The sequence below is a fragment of the Cryptomeria japonica genome, chromosome 11, assembly GCF_030272615.1.
Source record: "Cryptomeria japonica chromosome 11, Sugi_1.0, whole genome shotgun sequence".
NCBI classification, from domain to species: Eukaryota; Viridiplantae; Streptophyta; class Pinopsida; order Cupressales; family Cupressaceae; genus Cryptomeria; species Cryptomeria japonica.
Genome location: NC_081415.1, coordinates 615,135,779 through 615,160,153, shown reverse-complemented (window position 1 = coordinate 615,160,153; position 24,375 = coordinate 615,135,779). Strand labels below are relative to the sequence as shown.

Here is a 24,375-nt window from a genome sequence, read left to right as displayed (position 1 = left end):
AGGTCAACGTGTGATCGCTTTGCTTGATATTGGAGCTACTCATAACTTCATTAATGAAGGGTTAGTTGCTAGATGTGGACTCAAGACAGAGGAGTTCAAGGGATTCAGAGTGAGAGTTGCTGATGGCTTCACTCTCACGTGTACCAGGAGGATTCTCAGTCTCACCTTGTAGTTGAGTGATTATGAGTTTCAAGTTGATAATTACGTTGTTGGTATGGGTGAGATGGATATTGTTTTGGGCATGATGTGGTTTCATGCGATTGAAGAGTTTAACCTTAGCTTGCGAACAATGGAAATGAGGTTTAAGGTAAATGCTAGGAAACATGTGTTGAGAGGGATGTCGGATGGTGGTCTACACACAGTTTCTTTCAAGAGGATGGAGAGACTGATCATGCATGATCAGGTGGAGTGGGTTGTCGAGTGTGTGTTGATGCCTATATAGTTAGAGCACCAGAAGCATGATTATCCTCCAAACATAAAGGGATTGTTAACTAAACATGGTAAGGTGTTTAGTGATACACCACCTGGAAGACCTGCAAACAGGGGCATAGAGCACATCATAGAATTGGAGGGTGCAAAACTTGTCATCATCACCCCTTACAAGCATCCTAAGCGATTAAAGAATGGTATCAAAAAGACCATTAAAGAGCTACTTGATATGGGTCACATTCAGCCGAGCACAAGCCATTTTGCATCTTCAGTTGTTTTAGTAAAGAAGAAAGATGGGACACTTTGAATATGCATTGATTACCGTGCTCCAAATAAGAAAACAAATAAATATCAATATTTGATTTCTCGCATAGATGAGCTTATTGATGAATTGCATGGAGCATGTTACTTCTCCAAGATAGACTTGAGATCCAAATATAACCAGATTCGGGTTAGGGAGGAAGATGTGGAGAAGACAACTTTCTGATGTCACTTTGGACATTTCAAGTTCTTGGTTATGCCCTTAGGCTTAACCAATGCTCCTACCACTTTCCAATCATGTATAAACAAAGTTTTCCAGCACCAGTTGAGGAAGCTTGTCCCTGTTTTCTTTGATGATATTTTAGTTTTCAGCAGGACTTGGGATGAGCATCTTGCTCACTTGGATTTGGTGTTGAGCATTCTGGAGAGGGAATCATTGTACACCGAGGAGTCCAAATGGACTTTTTGTTTAATAGAGTTATTGTACTTGGTGCACATTATCAGTGCTGAGGATGTTAGAGTTGATCCGGATAAAATTCGGTCTATAATTGATTGGCTGCCACCCAAGACCCTCACCCAACTGAAGGGATTCTATGGACTTTGTTATTTTTACCATCGCTTCGTCAAGGGGTTCTCTCAATAGGCCACCCCTCTTACAGACTTGATGAAGAAGGGAGCCTTTATTTGGATCAATCAGACACAAAAGTGTTTTGAGGAGTTCAAACAATTGATGAACTCATGTCCAATGCTTGCTATACCAAATTGCACTAGACCCTTCGATCTCGAGTGTGATGCCTCAGGAGAAGGCATTGGTGTTGTATTGATGCAGGACAAGCATCCCATAGCTTTTGAAAGCAAAAAATTAACGGGTGCGAAAAAGAGTTATAGTAATTATGATAAGGAAATGTTAGCCATAATGCAAGCTTTAGCTAAGTTTAGATAGTATCTAGTAGGCAGCAGATTTGTGGTGAAAACTGGTCATAATCACTTGAAACATTTCCTTAATCAAAGTGATCTTAATGACAAGCAACAGAAGTGGGCCAGTAAGTTGTAGGCTTATGACTTTGACATTAATTATGTCAAAGGAAAAAAGAACATAGTTGCTGATGCATTATCACAAAGACCACACTTGTGTTCCATCGGGGAGATTTCAACTGATTGAAGAGAATGGATTTCAGTTGAGTATGTTAAAAATAGGTGGTCTTCAGGTATCATTGATGGTACTGTGTAGGATGATAGGTATTCTATTGTATATGATCTCATCATTTACGAAGGGAGAATATATTTGGTATCGGGATCAGCAACGAAGCGAAGGATCTTAAGAGCTTTTCATGATGTTCCAAAGGCAAGCCATCCTGGTTACTTCAAAACATACAAGCAAATCAGGGAACGTTTCTCTTGGAAAGGGCTCAAATCAAAGTTCCTTAAGTATGTGTGGGGGTCCAACAAAACAAACAAGAACACTTCTTCCCAGCAGGATTACTTCAGCCCCTGCACATTCCTAATCAAAAGTGGGAGTTTATTTCTATAGATTTTATCACAGAGTTGCCCAAGGCCCAAAACAGGGACTGCAATTTTGTTGTGGTTGATAGACTTACAAAATTTACCCATTTCTTTCCTATTTCTAGCACATATACAACAGCACAGGTTGCTGATTTGTTTTTTAGAGAGGTAATCAAGTTACACGGGTTGCCTCAATGTATAGTGAGCGATTGGGATAACAAATTTATGAGTCACTTTTGAAAGCAGTTGTTTAGACTTAGAAGGGTAAAAATAACTCCAAGCACTAGCTACCACCCACAAACAGATGGGTAAATAGAGATAGTTAATAAATGGGTGGAAGAATAAATCAGGAACTACATTGCAAGGGAGCAAAAGAAATGGGTCAAGTGGCTCCACTTATGCAGTGGCTCCACTTATGCAGTGGCTCCACTTATGCAAGTATTGCTACAATACAACTTACCAAATGTCTATACAAGTCACCATTCATGGCTTTATATGGTAACGATGCTCCTAATTTTTTAGATCTACTATTTGGAGATAGGAGAGTGCCCAGTGCGAAAGACTTGCTACAGGATAGTCAAGATATCATGAAGTCTTTGAAGGAAAACATTCAAAAGGCACAGAATCAACAAAAGTTGTATGCAGATTAGCTAAGAGTTGAGTGCTCCTTTGAGGTGGGGAACATGGTGTATCTAATGTTTCAACCCTATAGACAATCCACTCTCAGGAAGAGTGGCGTAGAGAAGCTTAAGCCATGCTATTATGGACCTTTCACGATCTCCAAACAGATTGGAGAGGTGGCTTACGAGCTAGAGCTACTAGCAGATAACAAAGGACACAATGCGTTCCATGTGTCACGCCTCCAGAAGGCATTGGGGCACAATGTGATTCTTTATACAACATTGCCACCCCTAGATGTGGAGGGAAAATTAATTCTTGTTCCCAAGGCTATTATTGACTCTAGAGAGCGCAGGTTAAGGAGATGAGTTATCACGGAATTGTTGACGTGTTTTTTATGACAGCGTCTAACACAAAATAAAGTTCCCTAACAGTCACTTCACTCTCTCTTGATCAAAGTACGATTGTATGCTAAGAATGCAGTAAGTTCAAACAATCGACTCCAAGGTTCCTATATGCGACGAATGTGACTCAGTTGGCCGATGTGATTGCTGGTAATCCAAGGGGACTTACGTTTGGATCATTCTTTCACCTCTTTGATGTGGCTAGAACTCCATCATCGAATATAGCAATTTTGTGATGCTTCTGCTTCAAACGGATTGAATTGGAATGAACTAAAATTAAAGGGGAAAGGGTTAAAGGATCTAAATCTACTCCTCAGGGCAGTGATATCAATGGATAGTGCTCTGGTGGACAAATTCCAAATAAACCAAGCTCTTTGCTTCACCAAGTTTAACTACAACTCCGCAAGAACTAGTGCAACCTTCTGAGGATGTTGATAGATTTTCCATAGATGTAAAAATCGACAAAAAATCGCTAAAATCGCGATTAATCCGGAGTATTTTGGCCCACCGATCTAATCGGCTAGAAAATCGCGATTAATCCGGAGTATTTTGGCCCACCGATCTAATCGGCTGGAAAATCGCGATTGATTTTTTGTTAAAAATCGTGACTTTTAGAGGTAAAAAATAGCGACTTTTAGAGGTAAAAAATCGCAATAAAATTGCGAATTAAATGGTAAAAATCGCGTTAAAAAAAGCGACATGCCTTAAAAAACGCACCGGAAATATAAACGACGCAACCCTTTTGTTTTTTCTAAACGCCCTCTGAAAATCAAATCAAGATCTATTTCATCACAAGATGACGTGTAGTAAAAATATAAACGGTGTTGGCATTGAAATATATTCATTACTCTTTTTTTGGCATAGAAAAATTTCATTGCTTTGTTCGTATGCAAGGAAAAACATTTGAAAACAAATTTAAAAAGGAGAAATGTCCAAAACCAAAAAAAAATCATCATACATTACATGTCACGCGTTAGAAAATGTGAAAATGTTTGCTTCGCAGTGTTGACTATTTTCCAATGACATTATATAGATGCTCTCTTGCTGTTTTGTACAGTAAGTACTGTTCACCTGTCGAGAAAGGATTAAAAATGGGGTAGAGTGACCATATCGAAACATGGATGGATATAGAAGATTCGCATAGCGATATCATCCACTTGTGATATAAATTTAGTGTATGTGTGTGTTTTTTTAGAATATTTTAAGAAATTATATATTTTCAAATGTTCAATAAGTTTGCCGATTTATTGCCGATTTTATCCCGATTTTTTGCCGATAACCGATTTTTTTTAAATTTTCGACCAAAAGATTTATTGCCAATTAAGAGTTTTTCATCTTTGGGATTTTCACATTGAGAAAGTGCATTTGAATACCCAACACGATGCAATCCAAACAACTATTCACAATCGAACTTGGCATAGATTTGGGGGTTCAGGCTAACTTTACACTACAACTTACAATCAGCAAGATGCAAAAAGTATGAACCATGTAAATTCATCAAACACAGTTACATTCTCCATTGAAATCAAAGCACTATACTACTACTCTAAGTGAGGAAGGTGAAACCATGCAAGTTTTGAAAAATAACTTAAGTGGACACCATCAAAGAACAATGTTTCACTGTTATTATCTCAAAAACCTATCGCAACAATTTCATACAAGATGTATCCAGATAATATAACGATTTCAGAGTCCATATGTTATAATGGTGAGAAGGAAGTGTGAAGAACTATATCATCAATTCAAAAGAAACAGAACAGAACAGAGAACTAAACATATATAGATGGAATGCTAAAAATATGAAGAACAATATTTCATTGACTTACATAATGGTCCACACAGAACCCTTACAAAAGAGATGTGAGAATTATGGATTTATGAAAACCAATAGACCTGAAATAAAAGGTAACAGTACTGGCTGATTTTAATGACAAATTGGGTCAAGCTATCCCATCAGCTGAGATTCATGGTTGGGTTGAAATGCTTCTCCTCATAACTGATAATGGCGTGGCAGTGGTGGGGGAAGAAGAAGAAGAGACATAAGGTCAAGGTGGTGAAACTTCTAATGCAATGGATCAGGATTTGAAAACTCTTACCACTTTCTGTCAAGATTTGTGTATGGCATGAAGCATCTTCTGGTATCCCATTGCAAGGGCACCTTAGAGGTCTTGAGCACATATTCTCTCCCACAACTGTCTGGAGATCTGCTGACAAGGGTTGGTAACTGGAAGGAATTGATGCATGGTGTACAGTTTGTCGATATTGATGACCCCTGTAGTCTCAGTCATGTCAAATTGAAATCCATCATCATAGCTGCAGATGGTGAACTGCTAAATCTTACAACCGGGTAAGGGATGAATCTATAAACACAGAGGAATGTCCAAAGTCACTTGAGGCTTGGTTTTTGGGCTGTGTTCTTTGTTTTGGCTTGGTTTGCTACTAGTTGTTGTCCTTTTAGCTTTATCTGTGGTTTTTGGCATGTTCCAGCACTCCAGGATTGATTACACAGGTCATATTTGTCTCATGTTTTGTTATGTTTCATTAGCTAGTACTTTGGTATGGACCCCATAAACCAAAATAAAATAAAGGTAACAGTATTATTGTTTCACCACCAAGCAAGACACCAATTTAGTGCATAAGACCACATTATAAAAGCATTCTACAAGGAATTGTTTTTCCATTTATGTTATATATTGTTGAACAAGGTCTATAACCATTATGTGACCTCCACTATGGAATACACATGCCTTCATCATCAAGCCAACTTAGGCTGTAAAAACTAATTACCAGTGCAGAATTATATGGTAGAATAGTTATAAATAAATAAAGAAGATGAATGGCAAGGTGAAATAGTTCATTATACAAAAAGTACCTGCTGCAACTTGAATGGTATGTGAAAGTATGGTGTGGAGTGCAGCATGACACAAATTGGTGCTGAAGGTATGAGCACTATCATGGAAACCAAAAAATAAAGTACCCTCCACTGAAAACAGGATGGAAACCAAGGTATTATTTAAGATCAAGTTGAAAGGAAATGTCTCTGACTTGCTTGATGATAATATAAGAACCATAAAGGAGAGGAAGGTTGCAATCAGCACCTTCAAAGAGCTCTTCCTAAATGTTCAGCCATACTTTATTGAACATGGAATGAATGGCTAAGTACATGACAAATCCAACCACTCATAGCACATGATACTTGGTGAAGCAATGTGCTGGCACACCATGATCAAACTCCCAAATCATCCTGCGGCCCTGCCTCAATAGAGGCATAAAAACACTGCATACTAGAGGTATTGACATGATAAGATTCACTTAGACTCAGCCAACTGAAATAATAAGTTTGGCTGAAAGTGAGGAGTTGAACACAAATCTGAAGACAGTAAACAGGCAAAAAAAAGTACCAATACGTATACACATTGTTTAATGTCACAAGATTCAAGTGGTCCAAGGGGTTGAGCTTAATTGGTTAAAGTGTTGGATTCTCATTGTTGAGACCTGAGTTCATATCTCCATAGGGACATCTAATGTGGAATTCTAAGTTGTGACTCTGAGTCTTCCATTGTTGGCTTCTAATGTAGGTGTAGTTTCTTAAAAAATGGATTTCTATGCAACTCTGAGTCTTCAATAGGTGGCTTCTATCGTGTTTTCTTGCAAGGAGCTCGTATTAGTCTCTAATAAGTGCTCACAAGAGCTTGTACTGATCTCATGTTGATGCTTGTAAGAGCAGAATATAAATAATATGCTGGTGTTACTCTTGTAGGATGGTCTTTGCCAATCATTTGTACCCATGGAAGAATGCAAGTCCTATGGTACCTTCTATCACTATTGAGTCTAAGAGTTTCCTTGAGGGGACAAAGACCATGACACCTTAGTCATGTTTCTTTGAAATTTATGACTCTTAAAGGGATAACTGTAACAAAAAGTGACCAAGCCTCCATTTTTTGTTATAATGTGGCTGCAAGGCATGCTTCGTAGAAGGGAGTCCTCTTATCTCTATGGATATCATAGAATGTTTTAGTACAGTTGATATTACAATGCAGTCAGCCATAGACTTGTAAAACAATCCCAAAGAAGAGTCGAAAAGTACTCCTCCACATGCAATTTTATATATGATCATTGAATTGTTAAATGTTACTGTCTGTTATCTTAAGTTCAAAAAAAAAATGTTTGTCAGACTTTTAACTCTATGGTGCAAAAAACCAATAGTGACCCCACCTGGCAAAACCAAAGTCCGCAATTTTCAGCACTGCATTCCTGTCACTTGTTGAGAGTAGAAGGTTCTGCATCACTCCAAAAAAATGTTGTCAAATAACAAACATTTAAAGCCTCAAAAACTTTATTGCACCTCTAAGAAATGTTGTAGGCTGACAGTGAAGCAGAAACTCATACATGTAGCCATGAATTCTAAACAACATTTCACTACACTGATTTACACCTGCAGAGATACTAACAAGAATAGAGAGGTATAAATAGTTATCTTCCTTTTTATACCCTAAAGTCAGACATTCAATTACCTAGATTGCAGATAGTTACCAAACACACTTAAATGCCATAAAATAGGTGAATATAACTGATGATTGTCAAACCAATTCCTTTCCTATAAATTTTTCCATTAAAAAGTGTTTTCTATCTTTAACTTCTTCGTTCGGAACCTTTCCTTCATTTTATTTGTCTCCTAAAACACCTTTTGTATCCTTTACTCCTTAATTCCTCTCTCATTTGCACTTCAACAGAGACCAGTTTGGCAAAAATTAGCCAGCACACTACACATGTAAGCCAACCTCCAATAATAGAGACATAGCATCGTTCAAGTTGCACTACTAGACCTAAATGTAACCAGAGAAATATTATTGATTCATCTACATGCATAAAGTGATAGTCCTTATGCCCTTTGAAGCAAGCAGTCCAAAGCCCGAACCCCAAGAAGACTCTTCAAACTTCAACAATGGATCTGCACAGCCACTTGTATCAGAAAATTGTAAAATCTGATTAAAAAATAATATTCATCAAAGACAACTATGTAAAACCACAGTTTCAAAAATCCTTCTCAGGAATAAATTGGCAAAACCAAAAGGTGTTCTCAATTAGTCAGAATTTCATCAGCAAAAAATCAGGTTAGGGTTTGAGTAGAGTTAGAGAAAAGATAGAAAAATCACTGCACGAATCAGGAAAAGAAACCAGAAATCTAAAAAAAATTGAACAAACATCGCAATTTTCATTTAATAAATCAGTTTAACTGATTTTCTATTAAAATTCTGCCCATTGACCAAGCACAGATTAGTTGCGATCCAAAAAAGATTTCTGCTGCAAGATATACAACCACTCAAATGGTTATATTGTTTCTCAATGGCCTTGTTGGTATGATAAAGAGGGCCACCAAAAAAAGCAATGACACATGATGCCCTTCTAAAAAGTGTGCACGAAATTAGAGCAAAACCTGCAACTGCGAATTATCATGATTAAAAGGTAAGAGATATACCAGAGATATGGCAATTGGGAAAATTAGAAAGGTACAACCCAAAAATTTTACGATTAGATAACAAATCAAAAGAACATATACAACTGAGCCGTTATACAGATATCAGAAATTCGCATTATGATCTTCAAAGCTATAAAAAGTTCAAATTTTAGATTTAAATTACTCATCAAATACTTGAATAAAGCAACGATTGGCATCCGAAGTATTTATTTTAATGATCACTTGAAAGATGTCATAATCAAATATTGAACCATCAAAAAGACTTTTGCAGCACTGAGAAGAAACCCTTTATGAGGCAATTCTCTTCTATGAATTAAAACTCAATAAAATCCAAAAAGTATGAAATGTTTATCCATGAAAGATCTAGAGATTGTGGCTCTGAGAATTTGATTGTTAAGAGGAAATAATCAACATACTGTGACCAAATTTTACTATTCAGGGCTGATCCTTGTTTCAATAAACCAAAGTCTGTCCAAAACAATGGTTGAAAGTAAACCAATGGTAAACATGATTGTGTGGAAGCGTGTACAATCAGAAGTCTTCTGTCCAGTAGGGTGCTTGTGCATGAAGAATGCTAGAAATTCCAAAATCATTTTAAGAATTTTGAGTGAATTCACAATATTTCCACAAACACCGAATCCTAACATAAACAAAATTCTATAAGAAAAAAAATGTATGCTTACATTCAATGAGGAGAAACAACAAAAACAATTTGGGGACAGGTTAACCTCTGAAAGGGAATAAAAGTTAATAAAGTCTATCCAACATGACACTGATGTAATCTCAAGCTAAAAGTACATGACTTCAAAAGAAAATGAATGTAAAATGTAAGATAGACTTCTAGCCTAACGCTTCAAACATCAACATTATGCAACATGGATGACCTGACCTGCGAATGCAATAGGTCAGGGTCTGGCCCCCTCACTTTATAGGAGGTGGTCGGTTGACCTATATTGATCTAGATATGATCATGGTAACATATTTATTAGTATTGACAATTTGTCCTTCTCAATAGGATTCAGCTATTTTGCTTCCTTTCAATGTGTGAAGTAACAAGTAGTAATATTTTTAGAACACACTTGTAGGAAAAAACTGTGAAAAAGTTTTGAAATATATTGATGTTTCAGATCATACTCTGTGATCCATCATTGGGATGATATATGACCACTGCATGAAACAAAAGGGTGTATATATCTTAATATCTATGCTCCTAGTAACTAAATTCAAAATTATTTTGTACAATTGTAGCACGAGGTACTTCCGAAAACCATGCTATGCCCAAATATTAGAGGTTCCTAAATTAAATCCAAATCCTAGATTCTAGGTAATGAATAGAACAATGGTTCAAGTGCTAATGGCTCAACTCTAAATAAAATTAAATTTCATAGACTATTATTTCTATTCATGTGTATCACAAATAGAAAGATTTGATGTTTATAGGGCTCCTTAATTGAAGAATGTATCTTCATTCCCAAAAAGAACCCAAATAAGGTAAGCTACAAGGTCATTAAGATAAACTATTGATAGCAAGTTCACCTTGTATAGGTATTTGCTTCTCAAAACACTCTTTCTGAAGCACGTTAGAAATAACTTGGATATTAGATTTTATTTTAGGCATGATAGTATACAACATAAAATTCAGAAGTTTATACATATAGAAAATGACACCAATGAAAAAAAAAAATGGCTTTGAGCTGTGCTGTGGCATGGTACCTTACATGAACTATATTTTTCACTCTATGTTATTTAATAAATTCAGAATGATAACAATGAATCAAAAAATGTATGTGCGTTGTGTACAGAATAGAAAGCGCGATAAATCTTACTGAATTAGATATTTAAGATTGAAAGGATATGACAGGGAACTTGGTTATATGCCTCAAATTTATTATTGATATATTTGTTCATTATGGATGATGCAAAATCGAATTTGGTGGATAGCAAGAAATGGATGTGTCATGTGTGAAACCATGTTTTGTGAAGTGAACAGAAACTTCCTTGCTAAGTCACCACCAAAGGTAGAGACAATATAAACTCAAACCAATACATTCAGTGGAGATAAGAAATTATTTTACAAAAAAGTAACTGGATTTAAGTTGGTGAATCTAAAAACTACCTGACTATATAAGAGCATCAGAAAAATTACTATAAGAAGTTTCTTTCCCTATAAGTTTATAACAATATACTTGATATGTTTTCTTGACAATCTGACAAGACATAGTCAGGAGAGATTTTGACCAAACTAAGTCATTGAGTAATTTACACCTTTATAACTGATACAAACCAAAAGTATAACTAGTGAATCTGACAGAAACAGGGTTAAAGAAATATAGGTCAATACATTTCATTTATTTTTCTTTAATACTTTAAACTGCACAAACCAATGTAAATTTTATTTGAATTTTTTTCTGTAATATTTTGAACTGTGAGAAACAACATGAATTTTATTGAGCGTTTGTTTCTGTGCTCTAAATTGGTTTGGGTACTTAAAAGGAGGCTAGCTTGGGATAGTTGTTACCCTGCAGCAAAAAGACAAATTCAGAGAAAAGCCTATTCTTGTTTTACATGAATAAAGACATTCTAAAGGAAGCAGCCAAGAAAAGAAAGATCAAAACTCAATTAAATCCCTAATTAGCATGTCCATATAGTGTTATTAATTCTCCTTTTAAAACATTTTATTGTAAAGAATTAACTACATGCCATCAAAATCGATTACAAATCTTTAATCAATGCAGTAGAATTTCTAGGAAAAAAATTGCATATCTGAATCAGAGACAGAGAGCGGAAATAGAAGAAAAAAAATGAATCAACTAAAGCCATTTTAAAGAAACATCAATAATTAATTGCCTGCATGCCAATGCACCTCTCACTCCCAGAATGCCAAAAAAGTCGATATTCTCACCTGTGGTTTCAAATCTCTGTGTATAAGGTTGTTTTCATGAAGAACCTTTAAGCCAGCAGCTGAGAAGAAAATGAAGTAAATATGAGTGTTTTGAGAATGCAAAAATATCAACTAAAGAAACAAATATACTTGTAAAATCACCAAGAAAGACTGAAGTAGAAATCAAAGTTAATTAATTAGCCTTAACAGATGTCCACTCTTTCCTTTAAATAATTTAACTGCACAAGGCCCAAAACTTGTCAAATCCAGATAGCAGTATGGAGTTTACCAAGTTGTCTCATAAAATGTCTCGCAACAGCTTCTGAAGACCTTCTATGATATTGGATGTATGCCGCCAAATCACCACCAGTGCAATACTCCAAGACAATATAAATCCTGCCTGAGGCCTGTTACATTGGTAAAACGTAAAAGAAAATTACAACTTTCAAACCAATACACAACCAGAACAAAAATACATATCCCACAGAATACAGACTTGACCTGCTTTATCTGTTTGTGGTAATATATAATACCAAAATATGCAAATTCTGCTCAATGCCGAGCATAGTGTTTTCAAAATTGGGAGAAGAAGAGAAGTGTATTGTGTGCCCAGTCCTTTCTAAGTAAATTGTGCACTTGAATTGTCGATACCTTGTTTGCACAGTCCATTTCATACAAACAGAGAAGTGAAGTGTGCACAAAATGCGTGCTCTACGGTCTTGTGTACCAACTTTCACTACTAAATATATTTAAACTCTAGAGGCCAAACTGTTGAAAAAGTAGCTAGCTCGGATACCTGTCTATTGTATTTTAATGTTGTCAATGTCAATTAAAATACACATGTATTATCCTCATGCAATTCGAACTATTTTGGGCTGGACCCAAACATATGTAACGTGAAGACAAATAAAAGTAACTTAGGGCTGGGCCCAAACATATGTAACGTGTAGGCAATAAATGGAACTTAGGGCCGGGCCCAAACTCATGTAACATGAAGGCAATAAATGGCAAATAAATAACTTAATTAATATGCAAGCCGACTTGAGGGTTTGGCACCAAAGGTTGGATATAAATCAAACATCAAATGAAGTCATTAATCATCATCTTATGCAAATGTTATCTGCTCTCCAAACAGCGATCTCTCCTCCACTTATGCGAACTTGTCCAAGCTTATTGTGTGAATTCATCAAGGCTGATTGTGTGGCGAAGTTGTCAAGATCACCATACGAACTTGACAAGACTCTTCTTGTGAGAATCTGGTCAAGTCTTCCTTAGACATAACTTAGGGCTGGGCCCAAACCCATGTAACATGAAGGCAATAAATGGCAAATAAATAACTTAATTAATATGCAAGCCGACTTGAGGGTTTGGCACCAAAGGTTGGATATAAATCAAACATCAAATGAAGTCATTAATCATCATCTTACGCAAATGTTATCTGCTCTCAAAATAGCAATCTCTCCTCCACTTATACGAACTTGTCTAAGCTTATTGTGCGAATTCATCAAGGTTGATTGTGTGGCGAAGTTGTCAATATCACCATGCGAACATGACAAGGACTCTTCTTGTGCAAATCTGGTCAAGTCTTCCTTAGACATCTGCTGCTGATCTTCCTTAGCAATCTGCTGTTGATAAGGGCTGCAATCTTCATTGTTATGTAAAGTGAGATCGTGATCTGCTAACTTGCTGATTGGACAGCAATCTTAGATAAGTTCATTGTCTTGTAATTGCCTACAATTGAGATAATACATATTGTATTTTGAGGCTGGGTTTTTCACCCCCAAGAGGGATGTTTTCCCAGGGTATTGGTATCTTTTGTCTTGTGTTTTCATTGTTGTTACTGTTCATTTACAGTCTGTTATAATCTGATTACTTAAAATTAACATCTGATTGCTTAAAATTAACATGGTATTAGAGCTTTAGGTTCATTCTAAATAATCAAATTATTAGTTGTCCTTCACTTTCAGTTTGATGTTTTAGTTTTGCAAGATGGTTACAGGTCTGAAAGTAGAGGACAGACTTGAAGGTGCCCTAAATTTTACATCATGGAAGGTCTATGTCCTCCTTGCTCTTGAAGAATTAGAGCTGTTACAGTTTGTGGAAAATAAGGATCTGACTGAGCCTTCGGATCTGGATGAGCTAAAGCAATTCAAGAAGTCTACCGTGAATCAGAAAGTTCAACAGCAATGTTTGCTTGACAAATTGAAGGCATCGATGGGACAATAGCAAAAATAAGATTTCAGGTGTTCTCATTCCTCTATTCTCAATTGTAGGGTCCACTTGGTTTGGAGATTTGCATATGATTGCCTTGTTGTTATTGGTGCCTTATCTAATGCACAAAGTTCTCTTGCTTGTTAACTCTTCATCTGAGGGTGCTTTCATATGTCGGTTTGTGCACTTGTTTTCAAATCTTAGTATTGCATAACTTTCTTCCTAAGGTTTGTAACAATCAACCTAGTTCGAGCCTTGTTCTTGTGTTAAGAATTTGTTGTAATCCAGTTTGAATTATTGAAGTTAGTTATGCCCTACTCTCTATTTTGAGTATGTTTATCTCTCAACCTATTTGATGTGGTTTGCTATGAATATGTAATGATCCGAATTGATGCATTGATCTAAATACATCCTTGGCACTTAAGACTTCAACATGTGTATTCAAATATAAATCTAGGAGTATTATGATGGATATAACAGCAAGCACAAATAGGAAGATGAATAAATTTGTAGGAGATTCAGAAACATGGAACCTTAGTCATTGGTAAAGGTAAGATGTCTTAGTCATCCCATTTAGTATCTATGCCCAGTGTTGACCTTACTATCTTCATATTATGATCTGATCCTTTATGATACTTGCTGCATAGTTCTGATGCATCGTATTCTATCTAAGTCTTGAAATGTTCGATAGTCTTGTTGCTCTGGAATTATATACTCTTATGGTGAGTCTCTTGAGTTGCATCAAATCTTTTAACATCGTATGGACTATATTTTATGTTCTATGAGTGTTTTATGTTTGGATAAGGTTGTCATGTAGGGTTGTGACTGTGTAACACTAGGTTCTCTTCAACTCTTTATAAAAGGCTCTCATGTTCTTTGTTATACTTTTATTATAACCTTGCTCTGCTCCTCTTGTGTACAAGATTGCCTTTAGCTCTAATGCATTTTCTGTCATGGCTTTCATCATCCTCGCATAATATTCATTGTAACATTATCTCTTCAATTTGAGCATACTGCCTATTACATTTTTTGAAGTAAGTATTCTCTTGATAATGAAACCTAAGATGAATGAGGTATCTAACTTATTGAAATTGGCTTTTGATCATACGCTTGTGCTCAACTACAATGTGTATCCTTTTGAGTGGTTGATACTCATATCTGATTTCTACGCATTAGCCGGAAAGACAATTTGGCGTATATACCTTGCTTATGGATTTTGTAAAATGTTTTTTTGATGTCATACACCTGCCTTAGTTTTCTGATATAGCTAACTCTCTGTTATTCAACTATGGAAAACAATTTTAGAATGTTGTGTAGCTTTACACTATGGTTGAAGTTGATCTTAGACTGGCAATATCTTCTTGAGCAATCTTGGCATATGTCTAGTCAATAAAGAGATAAGTTACTTCATTCTATTGGGATATTTAATAATGTTGATGCTTCTCTTCAAGAGATTCTTGAATTACCATGCCTTCAAGCTTAAGAGGGAGCTTGGTTTCTTCACTTGAAAGTATGCCTTGATCATAGTGATTGTGCTATGAGTCCATTTCGTAAAAGTGAAGTAAGGAAAAGATTGGCATTTCTCATCTTTGATTTATGGTTGCCTTCCTTGATTGATTCTTATATTATGCAATCTTCATTAGACTTGGTTACCTCAATTTTACATTAAGAATCTAGAGGGAGTTCCATATGGAAGTTTTTTTTGGAGAAAATATGAAGCTAGATGTGTAGCTCATAGTTAGAAGGAAACATTTGCACTTGCTGCTAGATATACTAATATTAGAAACATTATAGCTAATGCTACAGGCTGGAAGTTAGATATAAAGACTGTTTTCTTAATGTTGTCTATATTGAATAACTAGAAGGTTATGAGAATCAAGATAGAGAATCTCATGTGTGTAGATTAACGAAAAGCTCTTCTCGGCCTCAAGCAAGCTTCTTGAGCTTGGTATGAGAAGATTGACAAGTATTTGATTAGTTTAGGATCTTGCAAGAATGATATTGATTCTAACTTCACTTTAAAAGTATTCAATAGTGAATTGCTAAATTTTGTTTCTTATATATATGTGAATGATTTATTTCTAACTGTTGGAGATAGTCTCATCATTAGATGTAAGAAAGAATTAACCACTGAATTTGGAATGAAGGACCTAGGCCTAATGCATTACTGTCTAGGACTAGAAGTATGGCAAAGATCTTATCCTTAGTCAAGGAAATATGTCATTGATATGATGGATCGTAAATCTATGTCTACTCCTATGGAAACTAACTTAAAGAAGTTGAGTATTCCTACAGCTCATTCTGATTTTGCAGATCATTCAGAGTACAGGCAGTTAATTGGATCCTTAAAGTATCTAGTTAACACTAGACCAGATATTTGCTACGCAATGAGTGCACTTAGCCAATTCATGAACCAGCCAAAGCATGTTCACTTGGTGACAGCCAAGCACATCCTGAGTTACTTGCGTGGAACAGTTGGCTATGGGCTGAAGTATCCAATCAACACAGTGATCAATTTGGAAGGCTACTCTAATTCTGATTGGGCTGGAAGTGTTATTTACAGGAAAAGCATTTCAAGAATTTGCTTCAGCTTGGGTTCCGCTATGATCTCTTGGGCCAGTACGAAACAGTCCTCAATTGCATTGAGTATTGCAGAAGTTGAATACATTGCTTCAAGTGTGGCAACTAGAGAAGCAGTTTGACTTCGCAAACTTCTTGCTGGGTTGTTTGGACAACCTTGGGAATCCACTATTATTTATTGTGATAATCAGAGTTGTATTGAAATGTCTAATAATCCCGTGTTTCATGACCAGTCAAAACACATAGAAACTCATTATCACTATGTTCGTGATATGGCACAAAGAGGTGCCATCCAGCTGAAATATATCAGCACTCTTGAACAAGTTTCAGATGTTCTCACCAAGCCTCTAGCTCGAGTGAAGTTTGAGTACTTCAAAGAGAAGATTGGAATCGTGGAGAACAAAGCATTGATTGAGAGGGACTCTCAATCTTAGTGATGCAATTTAGATTGCATCTTCCACCCTCTGCGGGCAATGCAAAGTGGAGTCACCCTCTACGGGCAATGCAAGGTGACATTGTATCCTTCTCTGGGAGAAGGCTGAGGTGTAAGACCTCTTCCACCCTCTGTGGGCAATGCAAGGTGGATCCATCCTCTGCGAGCAATGCAAGATGGACATCATGAAATGAGTTCATGATATTGATGTGTTTGTTGCAGGTATACTCTATGGAGCTTATACATTCATCCTTGCGAGAAATGCAAGATGAAGGTCATGAATGGATCATGACAAGTGGCAACTATCCTCTCTAGCTAAGAGGGAGTGTTGAAAAAGTAGCTAGCTCGGATACCTGTCTATTGTATTTTAATGTTGTCAATGTCAATTAAAATACACATGTATTATCTCTCATGCAATTCGAACTATTTTGGGCCGGACCCAAACATATGTAACGTGAAGAAAAATAAAAGTAACTTAGGGCTGGGCCCAAACATATGTAACGTGAAGACAAATAAATGTAACTTAGGGCTGGGCCCAAACATATGTAACGTGTAGTCAATAAATGGAACTTAGGCCTGGGCCCAAACTCATGTAACGTGAAGGCAATAAGTGGCAAATAAATAACTTAATTAATATGCAAGCCGACTTGAGGGTTTGGCGCCAAAGGTTGGATATAAATCAAACATCAAATGAAGTCATTAATCATCATCTTACGCAAATGTTATCTTCTCTCCAAACAGCGATCTCTCCTCCACTTATGCGAACTTGTCCAAGCTTATTGTGCGAATTCATCAAGGCTGATTGTGTGGAGAAGTTGTCAAGATCACCATGCAAACTTGACAAGGACTCTTCTTGTGCAAATCTGGTCAAGTCTTCCTTAGACATCTGCTGCTGATCTTCCTTAGCAATCTGCTGTTGATAAGGGCTGCAATCTTCATTGTTATGTAAAGTGAGATCATGATCTGCTAACTTGCTGATTGGACAGCAATCTGAGAAAAGTTCATTGTCTTGTAATTGCCTACATTTGAGATAATACATATTGTATTTTGAGGCTAGGTTTTTCACCTCCAAGAGGGATGTTTTCCCAGGGTATTGGTGTCTTTTTGTCTTGTGTTTTCATTGCTGTTACTGTTCATTTACAGTCTATTATAATTTGATTACTTAAAATTAACATCTGATTGCTTAAAATTAACACAAACAAGTCTCTAAAATTGGAATAAGGGACTGCAAAACAAATCTGACTTGGGTTTGGTAGTGAAATACTTTGCATACTGTCCACAGTAACATTTCAAGCATTGAGTATACTGTATAACTGTATAACACTTCCCAAGTGTAAGCCTGGTAGTGGCAGGTTGTGTCCAATTTTTGTTACGGCATAAGCCCTTCAACAGATATTACAATTCAACACGAAGAAAGCCCATCAGTGGAGTCCACCTGCAATCAGCCAAAGCCTATCAACAATGAAGATTCCGTTGCCCATGGCAGAAAAATCCCTACAAGAGTGAAGAGTTCTCTCTCCCAAAAACCCAATCTTCTATCTCCAATCACTGCAAAAAACCAACAGGGGGCCTGGGGCGCCCAGGTGATACCATGGGTGTACCCAAGGACAAACCCATAAGGACCTGGACCCGTATCAGACCCACATGGGTATGGCGGGCCTATTTGAAGGACCCAACAACACAAGATTAATGTATCTAACAAAAGCCAAAACCTTAACTATCATGGATACCATAAAAGGGAACTGTGTTGACAATGAAGAGTAAAGTGAAATGCAACATTGAAATTTTGGGCACCCATATGCAATAATGAATGGAAATCATAACCATCTGCAAGAAATAATTCACTTCCAGAAACAAGAGTAAGGGAATGTTACTACCTTACCTCCCTCTAGTTCATTTTGACCATAGATTAGATAATGGTACAATTTGTTGACATTATTGTTTTGAAATTGGAAAATTCTCTAATAATCTTCAGAGAAATGGTAAAATGAAGTTTGAACAACTGAAAACATAGGGAATTGTTAAAACTGTGCACAACATTGCAATATATGCAAATATTTGATTGTATATGTATTTCGGATCAAACTGCAAACCAAAGTCTGGGTAAGTGCTTTGGCTAATGTAGCCATTAAAAGACCAATAAAGAAAACATCCAACTTAGATTCAGATTACACTGATAGCCATATTCTATAAACAGCACTAAAATTATGCTCTTTATGGTATTTCGGATCAAACTGCAAACCAAAGTCTGGGTAAGTGCTTTGGCTAATGTAGCCATTAAAAGACCAATAAAGAAAACATCCAACTTAGATTCAGATTACACTGATAGCCATATTCTATAAACAGCACTAGAATTATGCTCTTTATGAGTGGCACAATCAAGTCAATTCAACCACTCAACATTTTTAGATTAAAAAGCAGTATATCATGGAAGAAAAAGGATTACAACAGATTAGCATATGAAATATATTATATCATAGTAATTTTCACACGACAGCAACCAGCAAAATAGCATAGCTCAAAATTTTCACTTTATTTCAAAATAGAATTACAGAACAAGATTAGAAGAACAAAATTGCAGCCTAACTTCTAATCTTGTTCAGAATTCTTGTTTCTCAGACTTCACAATTAGGAGCAGTAGCTTTCTTGCTCCAAAGCTAACTCACCAGCTCCACCCTCATGCTATGCTGCCTGCCAATTCTAACCCCTCATCATCTTCTTTTTCTTTTGCTCTCCTGTTTCTGGTATTAATTGATGCAATCCTGAACAGAACACCTTTTCAGGCGATAGATTCAGGCACACAGATTAAAAAAAAAAACATCAAATGAACAGCCAATTATAATTCAGAAGATAATTACAAACAATTGGCTTAACAGCCACAAAAATGTTTCCAAAACATGAAGATTCAGATGACTGAAATTACAGAACCATTTGGACAACTTCACCTTATTCACCAACTTATCCACAAGCATAGCCTACCAAATATGCCTTCCTAAAGGCTTCACAAACTCCTTCATCGGCCCTGCCATACACAAGCAAAATTAACCTACCCAGAAAACTAAATCACCTTCACGGCTCACCCCAAAATAAAAAATTATCACCCTAGCCGCCCACAAAACACCCTCCCCAAAATGTTACAAAGTAGGACCAGGATTAGAGAGGACTGCTGCTGCCAATATAGTAGACAGGTTTCCTGGGCCATCACATTTTTAAAAATGGACTTATAAAGTTCAAAACTGCTGCCTGCTCTGCAGTCGTCATGATTCCTTAGTTGCCACGGTAAAATGGACTAAAAATAGAACATAACTGCTGCCAGCACTACAATTGCCAGGAAACAGTTCACACCCAAAAAGAGGAATCCACCAAGCAAAAGAAAAAGAACAGCCAATAGGAATTCTCCTCCTTATGCACTCTCTCATTCTGATGATGGATCAAGGAGTGTGATCTGAAATGTTGATGCAAAAACTCTCATACAATTTAATCCAGAAATTGCAAAACTATGAACATAATGGATTATGGAAATCTGATGTCATTAAAAAGAAAAGACTAAATCCAACACAAGAATGCAAGGTTAGATTTCAAAATGACAGAAAAATGCTCCTGCATAGATGAAACATGTTCTTTAGGGCTGAAACTCATGAACATTTAATAAAGATTCTGAAACTGTTAAACCTTGCTCAGCCACTTTGGATGAGTGCATCCAAGTTACCTTTTCAACTGGCTTATTCTTCCATTTAATCAAATATTTAGTCATTCCTTCATTTCTTCTGGAGCTGCACCTTGTTCTTCAAAATTTTGGTCTTGATAATAATGATATAAATCAGTAATATTAAAAAATTGATGAAATATCTATACCATCAGGGACCTCTAACTCATAGGCATTTGTTGTAAACTTCCTTAAAATCTTGTATGGTCAGATCTTTTTCCATTCTGGTTTGTTATAGGTTCCTTGGGGAAACCTCTCTCTCCTTAAATGAGCTAACACTAGATCCCCTACTTGAAATTCCTGGTCTCTTTTTCTTTGATCAGCATGCTCCTTATATTTCATAGTATTCTCCAATTTTTTCCTGACTTCCTTCTGCAATTCATCAACATAATCAGCAATATCTTCTGCTACTACACTTTTGCTGTCTAAATCAGCAGTATCTCTTAGGGTTTCTACCCACCTTAGGCTATACCTACACACAATTTGGAAAGGGGTTTTGTTGGTGCTTCTATTAATTGAATTATTTAGGCAAATTTTGCTTGGGCAAGAATCAAATCCCATTGAGTGAGTTTCTTTCCTACTAAGCATCCCAAGAGGTCTCCGAAACTCCTGTTAACAACCTTTCTGCCCATCTGTCTAAGAGTGGCAGGCTGAACTGATACTTAACCTAGAGTCCAACTTCTTCCACAATGTTCACCAAAAGTGACCCAGAAATTTTGCATCCCTGTCTGAGACTATACTTTTCAGAAAACCATGGAATCTTACTATCTCCTTAAAGAACAAATTTGCAATATGAGAAACACCATTTGTCTTTTTACAACGAAGGAAATGACCCATCCTAGAAAATTGATCATCAACAACATAGATTGAATCATTACCTCTCTAAATTCTTGGTAGCCAAAGTGTAAAATCCATACTCACTTCCTCCCATGGCATTTTAGAAATAGTTAATGGCTGAGATAATCCAGTATTTTGGTTTCTTCTCTTGGCATATTGACAAATTCTGCAATGTTGAATATAGGTTTCACATCCCTACCCATCTTGGGCCAATAATAATTCTCTTTCAGCTGTGCTAATGTCTTCTCCACTCCAAAGTGAACAGCCAAACCTCCATTGAGTTTTTCCCTCATTAAATTTTCCCTCATGGATCCCTCAGAGATGCATAAATATTTCTCTTCAAATAATAATACCTCTTGAATGAAATAGTCCAACCATGGTTTTTTCTCTTGGTCCACTAGACCTTGCGTGCATACCATGCTTCCTTAAAATCTACAACACAACTCATACAACTCTTACATTGCATTGAAACCAATGATTCTAACTCTCTTTTCAGTCATTAGTAAACATCTCCTACTTAAGAGTATCCACCACTCAATTAGATTTACCACTTCTATGTTTCAAGACAAATGAGTAACTTTGTACAAACTCAACCCACTTCATATATCTTTAGTTTATTTTACCGTGGTCGTTGATGTATCATAGTGCTTGATGATGTGTATAAGATAAATTCTTTTGGTTTCAAATAATGCCTCCACTTTTTAAGTGCCTGAATAATAGCATAAAACTCTTGATCATAGACTGAGTACTTTCTTTTGGTTTCATGTAACTTTTTGCTAAAATAGGCTATGGGATTTACTTCTTAGCTTAACACATCTTCAATGGCTATTCCACTTGCCTGAAACATTTTGTCAAAATTAGGTAATACTAATACAAGTTGAGTTGTTTTGTAAGATCCCTTATCTAATCCTACCAAAAAGATGCATTCTTCCTAGTGTACATTTGATTAAACAATTGGCACAAATTCTCACTGAGTTATTATATAAAACTATTTCCAGACACCCCACCAAATCACTGTATTGCTGTTCGGAGTTATAGTTTGTTGTGTTCTTGTAGGTTTAACATTCAGAAGATATATGTGCTTATAGTATTAAAATAACAGAACAGAAGTAGCATGCTACAATATGGAAGAGAGCACATAAGAAAGAACAGATTTCAGGACTGGAAATCTCTGACCTTTTTGTCGAACAGCAGCAATCGCATTCATTAATCTGGAATATACAGCAGCAGCACAATAATCTTTCAATAAATTCTAATGCTCAGAATCAAATAGATTGATTCACAAACATCTTCTCAAAAATCCCGATGAATGCAGTAAGGTCCCACACCAACACAATGTCTGATACCATTCATCCATTCATTGTGTCCTGCTCTAGGACAACTCAACACTAGCAGCATACAAGCATAATCTTCTACTATGCTACATCAGCACCACAAACCAATAGCAGTAATTTAGAGTCTCTTGATATAAGCCCATGCCATGATAAATGGATAGATATATACATCCGCCACTGTCATATGATATACTCACGCTATTACCAAATGCTTGTGCTGGAAATAGGAGGTCACGTCCTCAATACATTAATTCTTCCTCCACTAAAATTTCATTAGTTTCTCAAGCTAAGCTATAATCTGCTGCCAATTCTATGCTTTTATTTTATTATGCCAAACACAAGTATTTACTATTTGTGGCATCAATAATATACATAATAGTGCCGAAAAATGCTCCTCAATCAATTTAATACAATATTTGCCATACAGGATAATAATATAAATCAAGGTATAGCATAACTTCTGCATTGATAATCTTCACAATTGAATTGGCAAATGTACTATAGTGTCATTCCATACAAAATCATATTTCAATAATATCATTTGCCATGATTTTGAGATAATACCATGCCCAACTTCAGGAAAGTCGCACAAGCACGTGATTAAAGATTCCAACAAATGTTTGCCTCCTTAATAAATTGTTTCAAAAATATTTCTTGACTCCTGTGCTGAAGAAATAAAGCGGCTAAGAAGATATTCATTGATGTATTGTGTGATTATACAGACATCTAAATATTTTATAATCCCCACACTTCTCCAGAATAAAATATTAAAACCATCCAATAAAGAATATAATTTTACTTATCCAAATTCTTTGTTTCTGAATAATAAATATATATTCATGAACAAACACTTTATTCTGAAACCTAATTAATATATACCTTTATTCTGAAAATAACAAAATACCTCTGCAAATAGCCAATATTCTGAACTCTGAATCATTTATCAACGAAGATTTAGCAAACTTTCTCCATTATGAACAACCGTGAATCCTGAAGTGAATCTGCCAAGTAGAGAGATTGGATTCTCGTCCAACTCCCTGAGCAGCCTTGAGGGTTTTCATCCTCAAACTTCCTGAAAAGCCACAACTCTCCAATATTCTCCAATAAAAAATTTCCCGAATACCCCTTTCTTTCTTCTGCCATCCTTTTATAATAATTTATTGGCAACCATTTCTAAAATAATAGTGTGACTTTAACAATATTTTAATATGTTACTTTAAAAATGTCACTTTATATTAAATAATTAATCAAATAATAATGATCTTAAAATAACTTCAAACAAATAAGTAATTTTATTAATTAATTATTTAATTTCACTTAGCTGCCAAAATGGGACATTACATGTTACCTCTTCTTTTAGGATCTTAAAACTCTTTTCTACTACTATAGTCCACTAAAAATCAGACCTATTTCCTTCCATCATTTGTTTGATTCGTGTACAATCATTTACTACTGAAATTTCTGATATACTTCTTGAAGAAGCTCATGAGGCCATGAATACTTCTTGCCTTCACCTTCTTTGATTGGTGATGGCCAGCCTATAATCACTTTCACCTTCTCAAGGTCCATCTTAAGCCCTCCCTATGGAATAACAAGGCCTAGGTACACCATTTTTTTCCTCATAAAGCTACACTTCGTTTCTCCTCTTTTAATCTCTATAAAACTAGTCTCGAATCTTCTGAAGTTCCTCTTCTCTTGC

General features: G+C 36.0%; 1 protein-coding gene across 1 annotated transcript in view; it reads right to left on the bottom strand.

Annotated features, from left to right (window-relative positions):
- LOC131043463 (serine/threonine-protein kinase ATG1c) overlaps positions 1–24,375 on the bottom strand; it is a 202,960-nt gene that overhangs the window by 159,717 nt on the left and 18,868 nt on the right. Inside the window, exons 2-4 of the mRNA XM_057976664.2 lie at positions 11,865–11,982; positions 11,597–11,655; positions 7,431–7,495 (exon numbers count right to left, since the gene is read on the bottom strand). Coding sequence (XP_057832647.2) covers positions 7,431–7,495; positions 11,597–11,655; positions 11,865–11,982 — 242 coding nt within the window. The remainder of the gene's footprint in view (positions 1–7,430; positions 7,496–11,596; positions 11,656–11,864; positions 11,983–24,375) is intronic.